Here is a 22,751-nt window from a genome sequence, read left to right on the forward strand (position 1 = left end):
GTTGAGTATCAGGGTGTCTGTCAAATCATTTGTTCACCATGCCTGTGAGAAATGTTAATAGACCGCACATGAAGGTTTCATCCGGGATTCACACATGCGTGATAATCGTTAATCATTAAATTCTGAGTCCTAAGTATCAAGAGAAAAACTTCCTGCGACTCAAGCCCACAATCTCCGGCTGAATCACTCCCACAAAATGACTGACGTTCATGTTGTTGAAGAATCGATAATAAGGGTACTTCTAACCGTTGTTATCGTTCTTCTTCTCGTCCAAGCAGATACATAGTGCAGCCATGAGCGCCATGTCTACTCCGGGAGCTACTGTGAGCGCGTATGTCTGCTTGCCTCCGAAAAAGTCCCGAGCCCTCAGCATGTTGCGGTCAATCCTGCCCAAGACTTGGCCGGTACTGGAGTCAACAATATCTGCCTGAGTTGACAGCCAGTTTCCTTTCATTTCCAAGGTCTCTGTCTTGCCGGTGCTTGGTGAGATGAAGGTAGCAGTTGCCTTGGAGCCAATCACTGCGGACCTGGTCAGTTTGATATTTCAAGAGGAGGTAGGATGAAGATCTTACAGGCGAAGCTGTTCTTGACTTCCATAATTTTCTTATCGTGTGGGTCGATGGCGGCGAATGTTGTGTGAAGGTGGAAGTGCTCTTTTACGATGTCGAATAGATGGGTTCCGCTCATATCGTAGACCGACTTGCGCCCCGAGATCGACATGACCTTTCCTTTCACGCTGAAAATCGGTGTGCCGTTGACGAGTTTGATGTCGAAGTTGTCGCCAGTGAGGGAGAGCATCTTCTCCTTCAGTATCAAGGTCTCTGTCTGTTGCGCGGTCACTTGCGGGAAGATTCCGACGGAGTTGCTCGCGGGTGCTAGTTGATGGGCTGCCATTTTGTATATTTCGCTTAGATAGGTTCTGAGATGCGATGGTGCTGTTCGTTCGTTACTGTTATGCGATGCTATTGACGATACTCGACGGTGTACAGGTGTGACAAAATGAAGTGTGCTATCGGCGCCACGATGTCCAGGAGGGAGGACATTGTAGCTTATATTCAGCTCATGAATAAGCAGGCGCTCTTCCCCTTTCGTGCCACCCTCAACAATGACGCTGATTACTGGCTCAGAAAGCGCAGCACATTCCCAAGGAATGGGCATGATCCCCGCGCACCGGCTCCTTCTCGTCGCTGAAGCCACAACGAGGTTTCACCCAGTGACGTCACGCCCGAGCTTAAAGAGGTCTCATCTCACCACCAATGCGCGTTAGGCTGCTCCTTCCCAACCGTTTACCGCTTAGTGAGGGGTAGATAGACGAAGTCACTTTGAGAACTGGCGCCAGTGGCGTTGACTCCGCCATCTGACGGTTGCTCAGCCGCAAGCAAGTGGCGGACGGGCTGTTGGCCTTGGAGACAAGTTGATAGATAGACGCGGTCTCCCGCGGCTTCTAGGCTTTTAGCTTTCACATGGAAGAGAACACCATTTCACTGGGATTACGTCGCTCAAAGGACGAGCGGACAAGCTGAGACATGCTCGCTTTTGGATAGAGCATGTCACAATGTTGAACAGCCACAACGATCTGAAGTTTGCTGCTCGCACAGCCACACCAAGGCTTTTCACTGCAGAATCACCACATTCTGCATGGAGCTTCAGCCACGACCGCGCGCCACGACGAGAGGCGCGAGACCGAAGCTTTGTGGGGAGAGCTCCAGCCACATCGCTCTGCTGACTACGCAAAGCATCTAAGGGAAGAAGCCAATAATCATCGGAGTTACTGTCGGAGATGATGTTTCCGCACCCATTTGGAACACGTTCTAACTGAAGCACGCCAGCCGATTCCCATTTGTCACAGTAATCCAGGCCGACGCGCCGCGCTTCGGCGAATGTAATGGCATGATGGAGCTCAGGGAAAAGAGTCATTCAGGGTCCATCGCAGAAGCAGAAAACAAGCAAAAGTCCAGCCCTGCCGATCACCTCGGGTCTCCGGGCTCAAAAATTGGCAGATTGAGCCCGAAGGCGTGGTTTGGTCAGTACGTAATCGCACCTCTTCGCATAGATCAAGCACCCGTCTGCTGCACGGGGTCGCGAAAACGCCATTCAGGGTCGATCGTGGAAGCACAGAACGTAGACGAGTCCAGCCCTTCTTCTCCCTCCCGAATACCTCGGGTCTCGAGGCTCAACCAGTCAGATCAAGGATGTCTCGTTGCGAAGATCGACCATTCATATATGGGGGGTTATAGGAAGGACAAGCTATTTCAGGCTCGATGGCGAAAGGCAGAGAACATGGCAACCTCATCCTTCCTCCATTATCCCACGCTCCAATCACGGGACTCGCCTCCATCGAGAGCGTCGTATCAGGGTTTCCTCACCAAACGCGTCATAATAGACTCAAAGACGCGTTTTGGCGACCGTCGGCCTAGACTCTGGCCACGGGCCATAACTGGCCACGGGCCATAATGCCACCGAAAGCACACCAGACTTGTCATGAGGACGCGTGTTACCAGCGGATCTAACGGCCTCGCTGACCCTCACAATCGGCGGCGCCGAACACCTTGCTGCCTCCGCGATCTCCGCGGGTTTCCGGGGGCTCGGACCTTTTCCGTGAAGCCGGCCGAGTTCACGTCTGCCATCCTCTGGTGGGGCCAGCGTGTCCGGGGGTCTCCTCGTCGGCACCGCCCCGCTGCACGTGGAACGATTGTCTCCTTTCTGCCCAAACCCCGAGCTTTGACGGATTACGAGTAATTGCCCGGCGAGAGAGCAAAGACCACGCCTTATCATATTAAAACACTTTGCAAGTATTGATGTTTGTCTCCATGTTTCCGTTGCAATGGTAACCACAACTCAGGGAATGCCAGTATCGGGAAATATAGATGACCATAGCATTGCTGTTAATGCTCGTACAAATCCTCGGGGGCCATATGGGCAGTATATTAACTCACAGCCTACCAAGTCACGAGGTTGTTCAACGACACCACACGTTGCATCACTCTCGGAAGGTCATTGGTTGGGACGGATTTCTCGCCAAGCAAACTTCCCATCCAAGTTCCCATCCACGGCAGATGAAATCATCATGACCGCATTCTTCACATTTTTGGCGGGTATCATGGCGAAAAAGATCACAGATTTGCAGGCTGGAGGGGCTCGACATCAAGGTAAAAATAATTATATCTGGAACAATGGTTCCAATGCACTTCTGCAAGCTGAGTCCACACAAAGCAAGCAAGCTGTCTCGTGCCAAGGCAACCCTGGTCGGAGCTCCGTGGAGCTGAACAGGGACATCTCAGGGTCACTCGACAGGGCCCCATGACGCCCCCATCGTGGCTGGGGCACGGTTGCAACCGTAGGAACCCCCTTAATTAGAGTTTCACCGAAAGAGGATTAACGATTCCCAGTTGGGATAGCTCTTCTCCATCGTCTCCATTGAAGTGCGGAACGTCAACGGAAGGAGATCTTTTGCGATGGAGAATGCGTATCACGACAATCCTTCCAGAATGCCCGCTAACCAACCCTACATCGCAACATCAGACGGAAAAGCCCTATGAATAGACACGATGCTTGCTTGACAGCGCGGCTATCGGCCGCTATCTCTTCGCTAACATGCAAGATCTTTTGGGCTGACGGTATGATACACGAAAATAACCTTCCCGGTGGGATGTAGCAGCTGTGCTCCACGTGAACCTGACAGTCTAGTCTAAAGTGAGGCTAGCAAACATGCGCAGAGCCAACCTGTTTGTATCTTATCACACATCATATAAATTCATTTATGAAAATGATCTGACACGTAACCCGGCGCGGAGGGCGCCCATACAGGTGCACATGCGGAAAACGTGCTCTCTCACAAGGACGGGGATTTGAGCGTTATATCCGGTCATGTTGCGGTTGTGACAAATACGATAAATGCGGTTCATGACTCTTGTTTTGGTCTGGGCACGAATGACTTTAGACTTAAACAGTTCGTGAGCTTGTTTGATGCGGGGCATCTCACTATCGTGAGCCGGTCTGGAGTAAAGTGGTGGCATCGGACTCAGGCCGAATTGGTGTGCGTTCCGCCGTAGCATTGCCGAACTTAGCGTGCACCAACCACCATCACGTTGTCGCATCACTGTCGAGTCGCTCGACTCGAGTGACGGAGCAACTATATTGCCCTATATCGCATGACATGGGGCAACAATATATGCAAACAGACGATACGAAAGCTGAAAATCAACGACGCAACCTTGTGATCACATCATCGTCGATTGATAGAGATAGAGTAGCTAGATTATCTTCTGTCGCGGAATGGGACCGACATGTCATGGAAAGTGAAGATACGAAAGCTGAAAACCAAGCATTGTAGCAGAGGGACCAATGAAACAACATCATGGTGATGACAAGTTCCGCTGTACGTGATTGAGTGCATATCAATGCGATTTCAAAAATAGTTAAGGCATAGGAATGGTAGTGTCATAAGCAAAGTCGAACAAGACGTAGATAGATCGCCACCAATAATGACAGTCAAATCATGATGGCACGGCAATTAGAGTAGAGCACGGTAGAGGATTATGCTGGACACAATGCAAGTCTATAGTCATCTATGGGACAAACTGCGAACAAATAGACAGTACACGAGACACCACAGTACAGGTATATGATACGAACACCAACAACGCCTAGAATTTCGTAACTAAACGGACCAAATTCCGCTAACGATTTGTCAAAAGCCACTTCCTGGTCAAGATGCCATTTCTCTGAAGATCTCCTAGGCACCACGATCCAGAGAGCCGGCTAAGGATGTGGGTGGAGCAATGATGAATGTTCCCAGCCAGCCTTACGGACAGGCTTCGGCCGGTTCGCTTCGTGTGTGGTATGTTGTTCAAAGAGAAAAGGCAGGACTAGTGCAAAGCAAGCCCTATGGTGATCTGGACCCTAGCATCTCCACGAGACGCTTAGCAGCGGCCGCGCACGGAGTCGGAGTCGGCCTTGCAGTAGAGACCCTTGCCGTCGGCGCAGGCGAAGCCCTCGCCGGTGGCGACCTCACGGCAGGCAGCCTCCCACTCCTTACCGGCAAGGCGGTCGTTGTCGGTCTTCTTGACGCACTAGGGGGGCGGGTTAGCGAGATTGATGGGATAGGCGAGCCGCGAGCGGCTGGCTGGGGCGGCAGGGGAAAAACTAACGCGTCCAGAAGCCTCGTCGTAGACGCCGACGCCCCACTCGTAGTTCTTGGAGCTGTAGAGCTCGCAGGCCTTGGTGGTGATGCGCCAGTTGTAGCTGTCGCCGTTGTGGCAAGCGCAGTTGTCGTGCAAGTTCGCAGAACTTCATAGTCTGTTAGCCATTGACGTTCGGTTTGTACCGAGACTAGTTGAGACTTACACAGCGGAAACGAGTACGAAGAGGGAGGCAACCTTAGCAATGGAGAACTGCATTTTGGCGGTGTTGAGAGTGGTTGGGTGGGATGGGTTTGGAGAAGGTAGTGACTGTAACGGAGTTGGTGGTGAAATGAATGAACTGAGTTGGTTCTGATTACTAGATCGGAACAAGAAAAGAATGTGGTGGGCGTGGATGGAGCTGGAAGTGAGATATCGTGATCCTGGGGCGGAGGCTCTGGTGGTTTATATCCACGGATGACTTCCACGTGCAGTACGAGTCAAGTGCCTACTTTGTGATAAACAACTGGACACCTCCATGCGCACACCCGTCGGATACTGCACATACCACAACCACGCGGATGACCAGGACGTGCCAAGTTCCAACGAGCGGTAAAGGTCATCCGACTGCTCAGTGCGCAGAGCGCGGTCTCCACCCGAACCGCCATTACGTCCGGCGACCCTTTCACCGAGTCCGACGACCCTGTGGCCTGTCCAGGGAGTTTGATCTTCATCTACTGCGGACGCGCCGGTGGATGCCATGTCACCTCTCGGCGCCCCTCCGGGCGGTGCTGGAAATCCCTTGATGGCATCGTGGGCTAGTCTCCTCGCTCCCGTTATCAAACTCTATGCGCGCCCTAAAGGGGAAGCTAAGCGTGAGGCGAGAAGCGAAGCAGGGCATCGTTCAGCCCTTTGGGGCTTCGGTGTTGGTGATTTCCAAGCTAGCTGGGCTGATGGAGGAGCATTCGCGTCTGATGGACCATGGTGGGCTTCCTGGTCCAGGGGTGGAAAGACGGGGTCAGCAGGGGGCCCGGGATTGCATGAGTAAATAATCTCTTGCCTCATTGGGGAGTGCAGGGGCATGGATGATGTCGCATGAAACGGTGAGCCGGGGCCGGAGTGAGGTTGTCATGACTCGGTAACCTTCCCGAAAGTCAATTGGGCAGAAACGACCTCAGAGCCGCAAAACTCCACGCTCTGCACACCTTGAGCTCCCTCCTTAGCCCGGATCTGGTTGGACGCTTCTCAATGTGAAACCGGGAGACCCCAGTGTTGCCTTGTTCGTGTTCGTGCTATTGAATGCCATCTGATATCCATCCGCGCCTCCCCCCACTGCCGGGACCGCACCGATCTCCGGTTTGCAGCTCTCGAGTCAGTGGAAAGTCGCACTGCAGTTGGGCCTGCCTCAGTCATAGTATGAAGCCGATATTATCTCTTCTCCCCATTAGGGAGTTGAATGACATTCCGCCCTGGAAAGCACCTGGCAAGCTGACCATGTCGATGTGATCACAAGTGCTTCTCCTGCACCGGCATCCCCGGACTTGCGCTTGGCTTGTGCTCGACTGTCTGTCGGCCGACTATCTTGCGCGCGGAAGTGCGCTTCACCGTCTATGCTGGGACAAGGGACATTGAGGCAGTGGAAACATTCGAGCGCAACGGCCAGGCTGCGGCTTGTCAAGCAACGAACAGACATCCGATAGTCTAAAGGTTCTCAGACTGGGGATGACCTTTCACAGCCGCCGCTCGAGATGCAACATGTCCCTGTTGTATAAAGACAGCCGACTCCCACCCACAGTCTCGGAATCACCACCTTGAAAGGCCAGTCCATTCTCCGTTACCATTCGTCCCCCACACTCTTTTCCCACATCAACCTTCACTCTTTACTTCTCAAAGACACTCCTTTGCAAGAGACCCATTTACACTCTTTTCAAACCCTCAAAAATGCGCTTCTCCATCATCGCCCTCTCCGCCATCCTCGGCGTTGCTGCCGCCGCCCCGGAGCCCGTCGCCCTCAACTACGATGACGTCGTCGTTGTTGGCGAGGATGACTCCTACACCGTCATGAAGGACTACGAGTACGAGGCCATCAAGGCCCGTGACCTCCAGATTGCCCCCAGAGCTCGCGTCGCCTCTGCCCCTGAGCCCAGCCTCAAGCGCCGCGGCTGCGAGGAATCCACCGAGTTCCAGATCCTCACCGACGACACCTTCCTCAACTGGGACGTCCCCATGTCTCCCGTCGTCAACTCTGTCGGCAACGACGTCGCTGTCTCTGTTGACAAGGGCTACTCCCTTGCTAACTCCGTCGGTGTCACTGCCGGCCTGTCCTACACCATCCCCAAGATCGCCCTCGGTGTCTCTCTCTCCGTCTCCTACACCAAGACCTGGACCTCCACCGAGTCTCAGAACCTTCGTTTCACTGTTCCCGAGGGACAGTTCGGTCTCGTCGTCTCCCAGCCCCAGGTCCGCCGCATCACGGGCAACATCCTCGAGGGCTGCACCGACTCCCCCAGCTACACTCCCTTCACCTCCGACACCTACACCGACCAGTCCTACGGCAACCTCAACTGGGTCAAGGGTGTCATCCGCCTTTGCAACAGCACCACCTACCCCGTCCCCTTCTGCATCGGCGAGGGTTCCCACAACTAAGCGCGTGCGCGTTAATCGATATGGACCGACGACATCGCCATTGAGAGCGCCTCGTAGACGAGACCTGGCGAGAGTCATGTTTGTGAACTTTGCGAACTTTGCGAGTAGCCATTACCCCTCAGGGACGTCTGGAACGGAAAGGAGCTTTAGAGGTCTCCTCTTACAACCCCCCGGGACACTGCCACACACGAGTTAATGTCAATACACTTTGTCCTCTTATACCACCCTCTGCATCTGTTATCACGCGAGTTATGTTTGTTTCCTGGTTTTGTGTACTGTTAGACTTTGGGGATAGAACTGGAGTAGACTAGCAACATGCTATGTTAAGATCAATTACTGCCTTTACACGCTTGAATGCCTACTTGAATTCAATGCTTATTTGATTATTCATGTATGCGATAAAATGTCTTCATCTGCATAGTCTCTTTTGATGTTGATCAAGTAAGCTTAATTGCCTTGCGTTGTATTGACTCATTCACACGAGACGTTGTCACAAGACACTTAGCCATTATTGAATGTGTTTGCACAGTCTTGAGTCAGATACCGCATTGCAACTGCCAGTCGGCTTGCAACCTCGCGGCCCGATGCCTTCACGACTTGCTGACTAGCCGACTCCATGTTGCATACCACCTCATGTGATTGCTGCCTCACCTGAATTCTTGTCCCCAGCTCATTTACGTATTCGGATGCGGGTTCTCGGATCCTTCAACTAATTGACGACTCATCATGCCTATCACCTCGTGCATTGTAGTTTATAATCGGTAGTCAACCCCGAGATCCAATATAAGTTAATTGAGTCAACACGCCTCGAACCTCCGCCAAGCCACCTTTCGACCACAAAGCTTGGTAACGGCGGTATCTGTAATATTATCCGTATGAGTTGTCCAGAAATCAGCCCCGCCAGTTCCAAACGTTCCCATATTCTGAACATGGTAATATTTGGGGCCAGTCGGAGCCGAATTCTTCAACTCAGGAGATCTCTGGCGAGTCAGTTTTGCGGGATGGCACGTCCCGAATGCAGCTGCTGAATGCTCACCTGATGCTCACTGCCCCTGTCAGTGTCACGAGAGTTTCGGCGAGCTTTCATAGACAATCGTGAATGCCCATGGACACCTCGGCGACGTCTAGGTTCTCTCGGCGACACGTGAAGAGGGTCGTCGTCAGCACCCTACAGCCCCGTTGGGCTGTGAAATATCAGTGACCACGTCGTGTGTCATCGATATTCAATTGCTGACCGACTCGCGGTCTCTCAAGGGTCGAGTGGATCCTTTTGGATGCCTCCGCGGCACTATTGTCGCCCAAACTTGGTACGCCCAATCTCCTGATTCCAAGTTTCGAAGCGCAACTAGCCTTCAACAACTAACAACCTCCGTTCATCCGTAACCTCACAGATATATAACCCTCGACACACCATTTTCGAACCACACTTACACAAATATTGGCCTTTTTGCTCGTTGAACGTTGAACGAAACTCAGCATGTGGAGCGTTCATGGACTCCCTCACGACGCTGAGTCAGTATGCAATTTGGATGAGGTCAGCACCGACCACTTTTGGAGCAGTGCAAGTATCCCACTCACGTGGGAAACAATCAACAGAGTTTACCGAAGAGCCCGCCTGCTCCATCACGGGAGATGTTGCACTGGAAGTTAAAATTGTGGCATTCTGTCAAGTTCACTCGACTCAGTCGAATGCAGGTGATCGGTTGAGATCCGTGATGGACCTTTCACACGTTTGTTTCCCCGGGCCCGCTCCCCGAGATCTTGACATATCTTCCGAAGGAGAGTTCCGCTGGACAACTCCGGAGCCCGGGCCACCGAAACACTTCGGCCGCGTTGCCCACCTTCCGATGTGATCAACACAACGTTCGCCCAATCGGGATGTCAACTTTCCCACTCTGTCCCGGCAACAAGAGTTGGCTTATCTGTTCAGTTGACTCATGCTTCATGCCGCTGAGGGAAAAATACGTGGTGTTGGTGAACTTCCTGCATCAATGTGTTGAAGCGGCTCTAATCAACTCAACTCTGAGACTCAAGACTGATGTACCATTTCTCGGTGAGCTACTCACTGCAATCGCGACCGCGTCATAAGGGATTTTTTTGGTCAAGCTAACGTGCAGTATAGGTCATGAACGTTGCAATCGATTGAGCGTACCAAAAGTTGAAGTGAGGTTGAAGACCAATTGAGGTTGAAGCGCTACACTCTTATCAAATGCAACCTCATCAGACGAACGCCCGCAGCCAAGGAACCCTGCAAGTCCAACTGTCGGTGCAAACTCAATCTAGGGTTTCCTTGGCATATATTCCGATCCCAAAGATCTGGATTTAAGTTGCGATTGTTTCAAATTCGTAGTGGTGTGGTCGATCGGTAACTTTCTTCAACACACGACTCAATCACTGCTGAAGGTTCACTGGGGGGCCCATGCCAAGAGGTTAAGAGAAAACAACTTAAGTTCTTTGACGTGAAAAGAAGCAAAACAAAGCCCGATGGCATTTCTTGGCCGTCTTGGCATAGCAGATCGCATTAATGCCCGCTCGAACTATTTAAGAGATGGAGACATTGAACTTTTGGCTGTCAGCTACGCGAATGTTACTTTTGACGAAAGCGATACGCACCTGCTACCGTCCACCGCTCCGAAAACAGTATCAAAGCTTCCATAGCCAATTGCAGAGTCGTGTCTGCGCCATCGGCAACATCGCCCTCGCGGACAAACCACTGGCATTCGGTCGCAATGTCGTACAGCACTTGGATCACAAGTGGGCTCAGACTATTGACGTCAATTGCCGCCTGCTGAATGACAAAGGTCGCGATCATTGGGCCGCGTGCTGATATGATTTGCTTCAACCCGCGTATCGAAGCATTTTGCATGTCGCTTTCTTCCGGTAGTCTCTCCCCTCTGGCGCCGGGTTGGATGCATGCATAGCCATGATACAAGGTCAGCCGTGCGACTGTACAAAGAGCTAGGTCGACAATTGCCGATCCGCCGTCCGTTGACTGAGAAAGGTGAGAATCGAGAGCGCCCAGCGTTGCCTCCAGCTGGAGTGCCTGATCCAGAGTTTCCTTCTGAATCACGGAGTCTTTTCGAGAGTTTCTATGCGCAAGCACTCGACCGAGTATATGGGAGGCCTGGCAAGTTCGTGCAAAAGGACCAATCTCCGAGTTGGTTGAGAAGCCTGTCGTGTAAAGCGGTTGGCTTGTTCCTATTGACCCGCGAAACCATTCCGTGTCCGATATAGGCAGTAATTCGCCTTGGACGGGCTCAGGGGTAGCTAGAGGAAATCCTGTAGGGCCAAGGTTCATGTAACTATGACAAGTTAGTTGCCTATGATTGTTTGTCTCTGCTCTGTGAAAGCCGTGCGGCTACGTGATTGCTCGTTGTACATACCGCTCCAAGATGGAAGTCGCCCACCATGTCCTCCGCTCCTCTTCCCAATGAGTCCAAGTTGGTGGAGTTTGGAAGAGTTGCGTGGCATTATTACGATCATGCACCCCTCTCAAAAGGCCGAGCCTTGCAGCAAGACTAATCGTAAGGTAAGCGGTGGGACATATGCCGTGGCCAATCTCGTAGAGAGCTATGAGCACGAGAGACTGGAAAAGACGCATAGACGTCGGAATGATGACTTCCAATGCATTTGCAAATCTCCGAGCGGCTTGATAGGTGGGTGATTCAGCAGCGGATTGATTCATATTATCAGCCGGGGTAGATCCCGATACAAGTTTCATGCAGAGCAGGAGTAGGGCCAATTCTGCCGAGACACCCGCTTCTAGGTCTTGCCTCACCCTCTTTCTACTGACGAATGGAAGCCAGAGGTCGATAGAGCCGAAGTACGATTCACAGATAGCCATCATGTCGGGACCAAGAAGCTCGGAGATGTAAGGGGGCACTTCCGATGTGCATCTCAAGGCGTCGTGAGAGATTGGCTGGAATAAATCTGCATCGAGGAAGAATGCTGCCGGAAATTCGGAAGCAGATGGAGCTACAAAGGTTGAAACTTCAGATGCCAAGGTTGGTGTTGACATTGAAGTGAAGTGCATATCCTCCAAATCTTCCTGCGGCGAGCCATAGGCCTTGCGTCCTGCTGGATACTGACATTTCTTGCCCAGCCGAACGCACTTCAAGCAAGTATCATCAGCATCGACAATAGCTAATGAACGGCGTCAAAGACATACTAGAGCACAGGAGGGAAGATCTTTCGGGCACTTCCTCTTGAGGCGCCTGGGCAGAAGTTAGGCATCCTTGGATGGCTCATCTTGCAGCCTTGTGAAAATTTACCTGCATTGACGGCATGATTGAGGTGCCCGTTCTGTAGGGCCATCCGAACGGACGTTCGTTTCTGAAAGGGAAGATGACATAGTTGCGACAGGGGGGAAAGAGGAATTCACCGGTAGGCAGTACGGCTTGCCCTCCTGGGCTTAGGGATTGGAGTGAAGTGAAGGTGTTGTGCGAGGTCCGCTGCTACGTCCGCTCATGCTTTTGGCACCACTTATGAGATGAACGAGACAAGCATCGGGCAAACTCTTCCGCTTCACGTCAAACGGCCATAACGAATGCGGGATAATGAGAGAGCGAGCTTTGCGAAACCTCAGTCTGACATGCAGAAAAAGCGGCCGTCGCCGGACCGCCAACCACGTGTGACATCTCTATCGGCGCAACCTAAAAGCCGCTGGGTTGCCTCCACTATTTCTGTGCTGCCTGCTTCTTAAAGGCGCATTCTGCGGTGCCTGAATCGGACATAAGCTCAAAAGTCCCTTGAAGGATCAGGACTAGCGACGCCTCCCAGGCTCGTTCCGCTAAGCCCTGTCGATTGCCCCATCCAAGCAAGTTGGAGCGGACAATTGGAGTTCCTGAGCGGACAATTCAGTGCGCCCTTGGCTGGAGAAACGCCGCTTTCCCCGCATTCTTGGGCGGACAGTGTGAGCGCATCACGGCGGCGTGGCATCGACTACGGCCATGAGCGGGCAATTGGGAATGTTGAGTACGGCATATCCAGCATTCGCAACATGTAATTGTTTGAATACAATGGTACCTACGGAAGGAGCACAAGGGCACTTTCAACATATATAATGAGCTTGCGTTCTCTGCTTCATGCCTTGAAAATCACATCATCATCACACTTTTCACACACCCACATAGCCAGGATCTCTTGCGATAATTAAATTCCACCCGATATCATCAAGAAATTCACCACGTCTAATATCGAAACTCACATCACAAGCATTTCACAATGGACGCCTTCCATCCCTACGCTGATCTCTTCGCCAACCCCAAGGGCCCCGGAGATGCTCGCCCCACTGCTCTTCAAGTCATTGAGGACAGCAAGCTCGGCAACGAATGGACGGACCGAGTCGTCCTGATTACCGGAGGCACTTCCGGTATCGGGCTTGAGACCGCTCGTGCGATCCACACTGCCGGCGCCGATGTCTACATCACCGCTCGAAACTCCGCGAAGGCCAAGGGTGTCGTAGAAGACATCACCAAGTCTTCCAAAGGCAGTGGAAAGCTAGAAGTCATTGACATGGACTTGAGCTCCCTCGAATCTGTCAAGAAGGCCGCTCAGGATTTCTTGGCCAAGTCAACAAAGCTCAATGTGCTCATTAGCAACGCTGGTAGGTCGCAATACCGTAACTCACCATCAGTGTAGAGATAAACTAATTATTCGCGTAGGTATCATGGCCCTCGCTGAGCCAACCAAGACCAAGGATGGTTTCGACGAACAGTTCGGCGTTAACCACTTGGCTCACTTCACCTTAACCACCCTGCTCCTCCCGACGCTCATGAACAGCAGCACCCCTCAGTTCAACTCCCGCGTTGTGGCTATCACCTCCTCGGGTCATAGATTCTCCCCCATCAGGTTTGACGACTACAACTTCACAACGGGCGAGTACAACCCTTGGCTCGCATATGGGCAGTCCAAGACTGGCAATATCTGGATGTCCAACTACATCGACCGTGTCTATGGTCCCCGCGGAGTGCACTCCGTGAGCGTCCAGCCTGGAGTCTGCACGACTCCTCTCCACGTGCACATCGACCCTGCGCAGGCTGAGACGTGGATGTCTGACCCGGCGGTTGCAGCTGGCACCAAGACTCCAGAGCAGGGCGCTGCGACGCCTACTTGGGCTGCTGTTGCGGATGTCTGGGAGGGCAAGGGCGGAAAGTATCTATTCGACGTCGCTCTCGGTGGCCCTGCAGCTCCAGAGACTACATTGGCCATGGCGGATCACGGATATGGGCCCCATGCTTTTGACGAGGAGGGAGAGAATAAGCTATGGGAGCTTAGCTTGAAGCTTACTGGTGTCAAGCTGGAACTTTAGATTTTCTTGGCATGCTTTGTATGATATAGAGGTTCTGGTTTTGTTTCATCTCTTGCGGGTTTCTTTGATAGACTGGTTTCCTACGTTCAGTAGCAAAACACTACTTTATGTTATTCAACAGTTCCACTAAGAATAGGCTCGCGGACGAAAGCGCTCCTTTGACTTACCACTCAGGTAGTTTTGATTCCAACTTACGCCGATAAAGGACATCCAAAACCCGAACTAGTCATTAATTCATTAAGCGATGTCAATTTCTCATTCATTTGTCGTGAAAAGTCTCTGAGTTGTCGGTTGAAGTGTCTCAATTGCCGACGTAGTGTCACATTGGCGTAAAGTAGCGCAGAGCAGCCGGTGGGATACCTTGTGCATGAACGTACCATTTCACGCAGGCTTTCATAAATACATACGCTTTTAATCAGAAATGAATGACTCTAGCACCTGCGTCCAATAAAAATAGCGCACGAAATATCCATGAGTTCATCACACCCAACCGTACTGAGCATTATTCGATATCTTACGAGACACCTCGAACAGACAACAATCCAGTATCCCCAACGTGCTTGCTTGAAGTGATTCGGAACCAAGACTGCTTGCGAATAATCATTTGCATTCGTCGGCCTCGGAAGCCAAAACTCGAGAAGATGCGAACCGGTCGGGTTGCTCGGCTTACGAATGCACCGGAGTCTACGGATCAGTGCCCTTGTACTTGTGCGCGTGCAACCCGGTGGGAGATGTTTAAAATGCGGGGGATTTGCCGTTCAACACTGTTCTGATTCTCTACTTCTTCTTCGCTTCATTTGGACCTCACATCATTGTTTATTCGACGTCAATTTGTGGGATGATGTGGAGCAGCCTGGCCCAACAAATGCGCCACACATTACTGTTAGGCCTCATAATGTCAGTCCTGCTCGCAGTAGAAGGCGTTGCCTCCTCGACCGCTGGTGATGTTTGTTCAGCTCTTGCTGCGACGTTACCAGCCGAGGCGTTCCTGGCGCCGAACACAACCGGATACCAAGCTGTCAAAGATAACTACTGGAGCCAAACTGCCGGCAGTCTGAGCCCGATTTGCATCACTCGTCCCAAAGACGCACAGCAGGTGGCATCCATCGTCAAGATACTGTCTGCCTCCGGCAAAGATGTCCGACTAGCCATTAAGAGCGGCGGTCATGGCTCATCGCCGGGTTGGTCAAACACCGACGGGGGCGTCCTCATCTCGCTTGACTTGATCAACGGGACCCAAAATGTGGCCGACAAAGGCCATGCTGTTGTGGGAACCGGTGCACGTTGGGTGGATGTGTACAAAACATTGGAAGCCGAGAAGGTGACAGTCATAGGGGGCCGGTTCTCAGCAATCGGTGTTGGCGGCCTTCTCGTCGGGGGCGGTCTCAGCTACTTCAGCGGGTTACACGGACTCGCATGCGACAACGTCCTCAACTATGAGGTTGTTCTTGCCGACGGAACTATCGCCAACGTCAATCAAACGTCCGAGCCTGACCTCTTCCGCGCACTCAAGGGCGGCGGTAACCAATTTGGCATTGTGACGCGCTTCACTCTCAAGACCTATCCTCTCGAGTCGCAGATATGGGGCGGCATTCTGTCCTTCTCCATCGACAAAGCCGAAGAGGTCTTCAACGCTACGCAGACCTTCAGTGCGAAGTACGACCCCAATTCACACATCTACCTCAGCATGGGAGGCGGCGCGAATCCACAGTTGTCCTTCCTCAACGTGTACGTCTTTTACAACGGCCCCTCTCCACCTGCTGGGGACGCCAGTCCCTTCGCCCCTTTCTACGCAGCCAAGCCCATGGCAGACAGCACCACCGCACAGAGTTATTCGGCCCTCATTGCATCAAATAACAATGGAAACCTGCCTCTCAAGCGCTGGCTGATCGGTGGCCACACGTTCCCGAACCTTGAGGCGCCGCATGGGGGTGGCCTTTACCTCAAGCACTGGCAGAATTTCCGTGACAAAGCCAACGCCACGGCGGCCGGGGACGTAGGACTGCTCTTCTCAATGGCACTCGTCCCAGTTCCCGCCCGCGTCATGAGCGCGGGCGAGAATGTGACGGGCGTCAAAAATGTGATGGGTCTCGAGCCAGACGCTGGCGACACTGCGTGGATCGACTACTCACTCGCATGGGGAGAGGCGAAAGACGACGCGAAGATGTTTGGGTTTGTCGAAGAAATAAGCAAGGAGGGTGATTCGATGGCGACGGCCTTTGCCCCCGGCGTGCTCAGTTCGAATGCTGTCACTGGATCTGTAGCCGTCAAGAACGCAGACTTCTATCGGACGAACCCAAGGTACATGAACTATGCACTGCTGAATCAACCTGTGCAGGCGAGTTACGGCCAGGAGAATCAAAAGTTCTTGCGGGATGTGCAGAAGCGATATGATCCGGCTGGTCTGTGGAGGCGGGACGGCGGGTTTTTATGGGATTGATGAAATTGCCTTGGTTGATTCTGTTTCCCAAGACCGTGTACGTGTAGTAAATGACCAAACTAAGTAACCAACGTTCTCAATCACCTCTCGACGAACGTTATCGCTGGTATTGCAATGTTTGTATCTTGACGTGACCACCTCCATCGCGGATCTTATGCAGTTGCAGCTACTATGGACGCTAAAGCAATCCAGTGATGGGGCTGTGTCCAGCTACGTGATCCTGCTGAGATGCAGTCAACGATACACAGGTCGCACGCTTTCAGACTTTTGCGGCTCAACGGATCGTTTCATACTCTGACGTCTATTCACTCAGACGCGGAAAGTCTAGCCAAGTATATGTGCCGCGACGCAGCCCGTTTGTATGATGGAGAAGATTACGATGCTCGCTCATTGACGGATTCCTTGATCGATGTTCTGACATGCGTTCTCGGCGAATCAAAGTTTGCTTTTCACTTGTATTCTGTATCCCGAACCCCGATGATGCCATCGAACACAGTTCACAACTTTAAAAGCCCTTCAATTGCAACCCTAAAGAGAAGTATTCCGTTGTTCTGAATGCGTGCTTCAATAAAATTTCAGTCTTACATAAATCGCGGAAAATCGAGAATTAAGGTGCGATGCATCCGTTCGACACCTGTTGGCTTCCTGGTCCAATCAGGTCGCAGAGATTTTCGTCCAGCCCCAAAAGTCCCCTGCATAGCTGCGGGAGACTTTTGGCACCCTTGAAGCCATGCAGGAGACCCTTGGCAAGCTATGCAGGAGACTTTTGCCTGTCGATATCCTCAACCTGAGGAACCAAGAAAGCCGTGATAAATAGAGCTCACATCCCGGACTGCGAGATGGGAATGTTGGTGCGCTGCGTCGGTGCTTCTTGACGGCCACCATGTTTTCCAATGACATTACTGATCCGATATTCGACCTCGAACTCGAAGAATTTCACAACAATGTCTTGCTTTCAGGCCTCTACAACACTTGGCAGGCAGGGCCCGATCTTGACAACACCGATTTTAGCACTGCCGCATCACAGATACCCACCTCCTTCACGCCTGACATGTCCTTCATCGGGGCGCAAACAAATATGAGTGACTTTGACTTCGGCCATCAGATCTCGCTCCAGCAGGACTATGTGGGTCGTTTCACGCCACAGGAAACGGCAGCCCAGAGTTTACCGGACTGGCAAGGTCTACTCGCCAACCATTTAGGATCTCACAATACTGCAGCCAACGCCAATATTTCACAACAGGGATTTACAGTCGCTCAGACCTAGGCTATGCCAATACCCCACATAACAAAGAAGCGCCCAGTATCAGCCAGCGATTGGGATGACAGGCGTGACACAATCGAATATCTCTACTCGATAGAGGGCAAGAAGTTGTCTGAGTTGGTGAGTATCATGGAGGGCGAGTATGGCTTCGTCGCTACGTAAGTCAACACTCTCCCTTTAATCAGATAGATGTCGATGAAACTCACATCCGCATGCAGACAAAGACAGTATAAGCGTCAATTAGGAAAGTGGCAAATAGAAAAGAAGGTGAAAAGAGACGAGATGAGAAAGATCCTGCAGATTCAGAAGTGCCGACGGGATCTGGATGGCAAAGAAACAGCTTTTGTTGTCAGAAATCAACCGGTAACAGAAGAGAAGATCAAACGTTTCGTGCAGCGAACACGTATTGCAGCAAGTCTACGCAGCCCTGCATGTAAGTTAAACTTGTAAGACGGCTAAGAGAGCCTGTGTCCTATTTGTATTCTGACCGCTTACAGGGCCAACTCCACATTTCATGTTGTATTACACACCGCGCGTTCGCATGCCCTCTTCGAAAAGTGCGACGCAAAGACCGACGAAAAGGCCGTCCGCCGAATCAACAAAAGGGACCGTAAGGTCGGTCAAGCCCCCCAAGGACCCTCGCGGAAAGTTGGAGCGTTGGCGCAAAAAGATCTTCGAGCGTTGGCGCAAAGGGCCCCAAGTTCCCTTCAAATTTTCCCATATCGTTTTCCGGGAGAAACGAAACGTCAACCGATGGTGCGTTGGATTGAGAAACAAAATGTGTTGGTCTTTTCCAGACACATCATCCTGCTTCTGGTGCACGCAGAATTACTCAGCCCCACCATTACCGCGGGCGCAGGCATGCAGAAAGTGTCTGCCACGCGATGAACGAAATTCTACGGTTTCGCTCGAATGGCGCGAAATAAGAGTAAGGTGGTCTACCCGCCGAAAGTCAATAAGCTGATAGGTCTGGAAATATGAGTCACGATCCCTGAAAGTTTTGTGTTTCCCGCAATGCATTCGATGTGCAAATTGTGGTGCAGATGATGCATATTTCAATGGATGCCAATCATAGAGACAGTCCCTTTTGAGCCGTAGTCGACTGGCTTCTGCGCTTCGGAACTTGGTAAATTGTGCAGAAAAAGCTCATTTCACTTTCACTCGGAAAGTCAGAACCTCCTTTCCCCTTGATAGAAGGTTAAGAACAAGAATACTAATCAACCGACGAAGCGAAAGAATTCTTTTTGGAGAGCGAGGCCCCAACATACAATCTAGCTTTCAAAATGTTGAGTAAGTGGCCTGCGCTTTTCGGCGACTCGAGCTCAACCGCAGGAATTGGTAATTTGCCACGCTCTTCTGACTGTAGTGCCGATCTGCCAGAACGTGAGAACTCACGGCATCAGAAATATGTTGGAGAACAGAACTTCAGTATACTCCCTGGCTCAAACCCTGAGTTTACGTATACGACAGACTAAAAGCAATTGGTGACCTTTAGATATGCCATATAATGACCAGGGGAAATGGGTTGGGAGTACCCACATTCAATCATTCAATGCACGATGCTGTGTGTTACACGGTGGTTTCCCTGAGCTTTGCTATGGATCCGTACTGACTAGAATTCGATCGCTATTGGCCCTGTTGTAAACCCTTAGCCATCATCCTCTGCAGCGTCCTTACGATGATTCCTCTCGTTGCGCCTACCACTTTCCTCAACGTCGTTATTCTCTTGGTGGTATTTGGCTATTCGCCTGGGTACTGTAACGGGCTAGAGCCCGGCCGAGATCTCCGGCTTTGCCGGAGCAGCTACCGAGATCCAGCTCCGCCGGATCCACTATTCTGCTGTAGCACACCGCCTAGCCCCGGTCTGCATCACTGCTGCTAGGCGCCTATCCCTGTAAAGTCCTTTCCTCCTTCTTCAGCTTAGAATAGTCAATCGACGGCACCTCTACGTTGAACAAGCCTAGGGCCAGCCCCTTACAGGTACACGTACTTCATTATCTGTACATAATAATCAACACTCATTGAAATTGTCTGCTCGCTCAGCACAGCACAGCACACGCCGTGGTTGAAATGATGACACATTTAAGAATCTCACCCGAAGTCAAAATAGCAAGAAAAACGAATAACGAAATGTTGACAATCCGACTTTTTCCATCAAAGTTCTTTTACATAACTATTGGCTCCCCGAGTGTCACGAGGACCGGCTACTCGCAGACATATCACCAAGGATGACTCCGCTGACTAGCCATATACGGGCATAAGAGGCATAGCGCGTACGGCGGCGGATATTAATACCGGTCGTGTTCGCTCTCCGATTGATAGCAACACCTGATTCACTTGTTGGTGGCCGAAAACAAGTGAGGAGAAACAACAAGTTCCTTACAATTGACCAATACCACAGAACACCGTTGCACGCGTATCTTGAGGGCTATAGGCCATTGAATATGACCATGGTTGTTCTCTTCCACAGGCAGTGAACTGGTAGTCTCACCGCAAAACAATGACCATCGTGAGAAAAAGCCCGCGTGCCGGTAAGTTCTCTTGAAAGAAAGGTCCAGCACCTTAGCTGACACGAGCGTAGTGTGTTACACGTGTGAGACACGTAGGATTCGTTGCCGTAAGGCCAATTCAACACCATACACAGAAGCGGATAAGCCTTCGACATGCCTCAATTGCGAACGGCTGGGATTTCAATGCCAATGGAGGGCATCAGAGCCTGGCGAGGATTATGATCCACCACCAAAACGAAGGCGGACGATTGATCAACGTCGACAGAAATCGCGAGCCGCAGAGAACGGACCTCCGTCTTCAGTTGATCCCTCGTCAGGTGCGACCGAAGCGAGCAATGAGAACATTACACCAGTGTCTAAGCAGCCGACACCGACAATCACACGAGATAGCCCCTCAGAAGATGTTGACCATGCGTCTCGTCAGTCTACTGGCACACCGAATAGTCATCCCGCCACTCTTGGGTTGGATATCAGCTTCGAGACCAGCTACTTCGGTTTCGATCTCGCAGGCGAGAGCTTCGATGATTTCTTCCCTTTCCCAACTATCGATAATCCTCTTGGGGGCTTGGCAGATTCGACAAGCGTTGGCTCAGCTGCCGTTTGGCAGTCTGGGGCAGATAGTTCCAGCGCTCTTGGTGCTGAGTCTTCTGTTAAGGGCCGTGGCGACGTGTCAGACGTCATCAACGACGACAACCGCCACTTGATCCAACATTATCTGGAGGTTATCAAGGGCTACTCCAAGGTAGACGACCGCACGAAAGAGTCCAGCAATCTATTCGTCTCGGCATTCACGCAGTCGCTGACATTTCCACCTCTTCTCTACGCTATACTCGCCTTTTCGGCCTCCCACCTCTCAATCAATGACCCAACTTATTGCGACGGAGCCTCCAGGTTCAACCAGCTGGCCGAGGAAACCTTTTGTCAATACAGAAAGACTAATGCAAAAGAGATTGCAAGTCTTCTCTCAGCCCTCTTTATCCGGATCAAACAACTTCATGTGATGGGTGGCAGCATCGACGCTCTCTTCGATCTCATAACGGAGATTGTCGAGATCGTATCGACCAAAGAATGTGAAAGGGCGCTAGCTGACCCAAATAGTCTCGTCCGAAGAATAGTCCTTCGTCTCGCTCTTCTAGACGCGCGCGGCACATGCTTTAGATTGGGGAGTGGTAAGCTTGTGAGAGCTCTCGAAAGAATGCCTGCTTTGTCGTTTCTGTTCCCCTTCAACACCTCCGTCGTCTCTACTCCGTCTTATAGCCTACTTCGAGCAAACATTTCCGTCACAGAATTGGCGAGATTGATGCTAGAATCCACGATCAACTCGAGGCAGAGTTCGCCAGTAGCGCGCCTGTAAGAACTGCGGAGATCAAGTTACTGTATGAGAGCATTCGGAGGGAGCTTGAGCGCTGCGATCGTGATAGGCCTCAGTCGACGGGAGCCCAGGCTTCTGACATCATGACGAATGAGGTTCTCGGCACAGCCGAGTATAACTATCACATAATTTCATCAGCTCTGCACTCGGCCATTTTGTACCTCTCACAAATCTACGTAAGTCAACTCTTATGTTCCCTTGGATGAGTCCGTTCTCACGCGGTGCAGCCGATGCCAATCTTTGACGTAAACCAATCAATATCCAAAATCCTCCAGCATCAACTCAGGATCCAACACGACCCATCGCGAGCCAACTCACCGCCGTCCATCCTGCCTTCATCGATGTTCTTGGCCGGCTTGTCTACCACGGACCCTATACACCGTGACTGGGTTATCAAAACGTTGCGGGAGGCAGAACCTTGGGGTATATATATCAAGAAGATTAGATTGCTTCTGGAGGCAATTCACACTTTGCAAGCTGGCGGAAAAAGGGTTGATGTTCGTGACGCCATGGATCAGGTCAGTGGTAGGTTCCTGATGTAAGTCACGTTTAGAGTAAGGTGTGTAAAAGATGATTTCAACTTTCGCACAGACTTTGCGGCATAATCAACAACCCTGCATATCAACAGGCAGTTCCAGTCTTAACGGTATCCAACAGGTGGCTTCTTGTTGGTCGTGAAACTGTTCCTCCATATTGAGACGGCCTCAATACCTTGTTGAGAATGGGTGCTTGTCACACAAAGGTCGACTCTCTTCGCAATCTGGGAGGTGTTGGTACATATGTCGGAGTAGCCAATCTGAGAGTCTTTCGTATTCCTCGGTAAAATACTGTTGGACAGTGAACATAATCCCGACGCCGCCTGCGACTGTCGTTCAATCGCGACCAAACACCAGGGACCTTCAGCAGTTGATAGGTCATTTTAGTGTCAAGTTATCCATCCAGCTCGCATGATCTCTCCTATCGCTTACGTATAACATCTCTGTCACCGAGCGGTCTTCGATGATATGTGGTTCTCATGTGACACATCGGATGCAAGAATGTGATGTCATCTCGACCTCAGATCTACGTGCCCCCGAGAGAACAATTACT

General features: G+C 51.5%; 6 protein-coding genes across 6 annotated transcripts; 4 read left to right on the top strand and 2 right to left on the bottom strand.

The window, feature by feature from the left end:
* Nucleotides 1-4,922: 4,922 nt before the first annotated feature.
* Nucleotides 4,923-5,399, bottom strand: CGCA056_v006187 (uncharacterized protein; the record flags this gene model as incomplete). Its single annotated transcript, XM_037321438.1, has 3 exons — nucleotides 4,923-5,072; nucleotides 5,151-5,289; nucleotides 5,347-5,399. 3 exons carry the CDS (start codon nucleotides 5,397-5,399, stop codon nucleotides 4,923-4,925), a joined length of 342 nt encoding a protein of 113 aa, XP_037180394.1.
* Nucleotides 5,400-7,061: 1,662 nt separating this feature from the next.
* CGCA056_v006188 (uncharacterized protein) lies at nucleotides 7,062-7,766 on the top strand (the record flags this gene model as incomplete). Its single annotated transcript, XM_037321439.1, has 1 exon — nucleotides 7,062-7,766. One exon carries the CDS (start codon nucleotides 7,062-7,064, stop codon nucleotides 7,764-7,766), a length of 705 nt encoding a protein of 234 aa, XP_037179539.1.
* A 2,541-nt stretch (nucleotides 7,767-10,307) lies between these two features.
* CGCA056_v006189 (Transcription factor BOA15) lies at nucleotides 10,308-11,610 on the bottom strand (the record flags this gene model as incomplete). The annotated part of the gene is made up of 3 exons (XM_037321440.1): nucleotides 10,308-10,328; nucleotides 10,387-11,068; nucleotides 11,150-11,610. 3 exons carry the CDS (start codon nucleotides 11,608-11,610, stop codon nucleotides 10,308-10,310), a joined length of 1,164 nt encoding a protein of 387 aa, XP_037179540.1.
* Nucleotides 11,611-12,989: 1,379 nt separating this feature from the next.
* CGCA056_v006190 (Short-chain dehydrogenase TIC 32) lies at nucleotides 12,990-14,076 on the top strand (the record flags this gene model as incomplete). The annotated part of the gene is made up of 2 exons (XM_037321441.1): nucleotides 12,990-13,371; nucleotides 13,430-14,076. 2 exons carry the CDS (start codon nucleotides 12,990-12,992, stop codon nucleotides 14,074-14,076), a joined length of 1,029 nt encoding a protein of 342 aa, XP_037180180.1.
* An 895-nt stretch (nucleotides 14,077-14,971) lies between these two features.
* Nucleotides 14,972-16,516, top strand: CGCA056_v006191 (putative FAD-linked oxidoreductase; the record flags this gene model as incomplete). Its single annotated transcript, XM_037321442.1, has 1 exon — nucleotides 14,972-16,516. The coding sequence occupies one exon, from the start codon at nucleotides 14,972-14,974 to the stop codon at nucleotides 16,514-16,516; it is 1,545 nt and encodes a 514-aa protein (XP_037180179.1).
* Nucleotides 16,517-17,399: 883 nt separating this feature from the next.
* On the top strand, nucleotides 17,400-22,204 carry CGCA056_v006192 (uncharacterized protein; the record flags this gene model as incomplete). Its single annotated transcript, XM_037321443.1, has 6 exons — nucleotides 17,400-17,642; nucleotides 17,784-17,938; nucleotides 17,999-18,213; nucleotides 20,608-21,344; nucleotides 21,548-21,838; nucleotides 21,890-22,204. The coding sequence occupies 6 exons, from the start codon at nucleotides 17,400-17,402 to the stop codon at nucleotides 22,202-22,204; spliced, it is 1,956 nt and encodes a 651-aa protein (XP_037180178.1).
* Nucleotides 22,205-22,751: the final 547 nt, after the last annotated feature.

This window comes from Colletotrichum aenigma (genome assembly GCF_013390185.1).
Source record: "Colletotrichum aenigma strain Cg56 chromosome Unknown KSG_Cg56_contig04, whole genome shotgun sequence".
NCBI classification, from domain to species: Eukaryota; Fungi; Ascomycota; class Sordariomycetes; order Glomerellales; family Glomerellaceae; genus Colletotrichum; species Colletotrichum aenigma.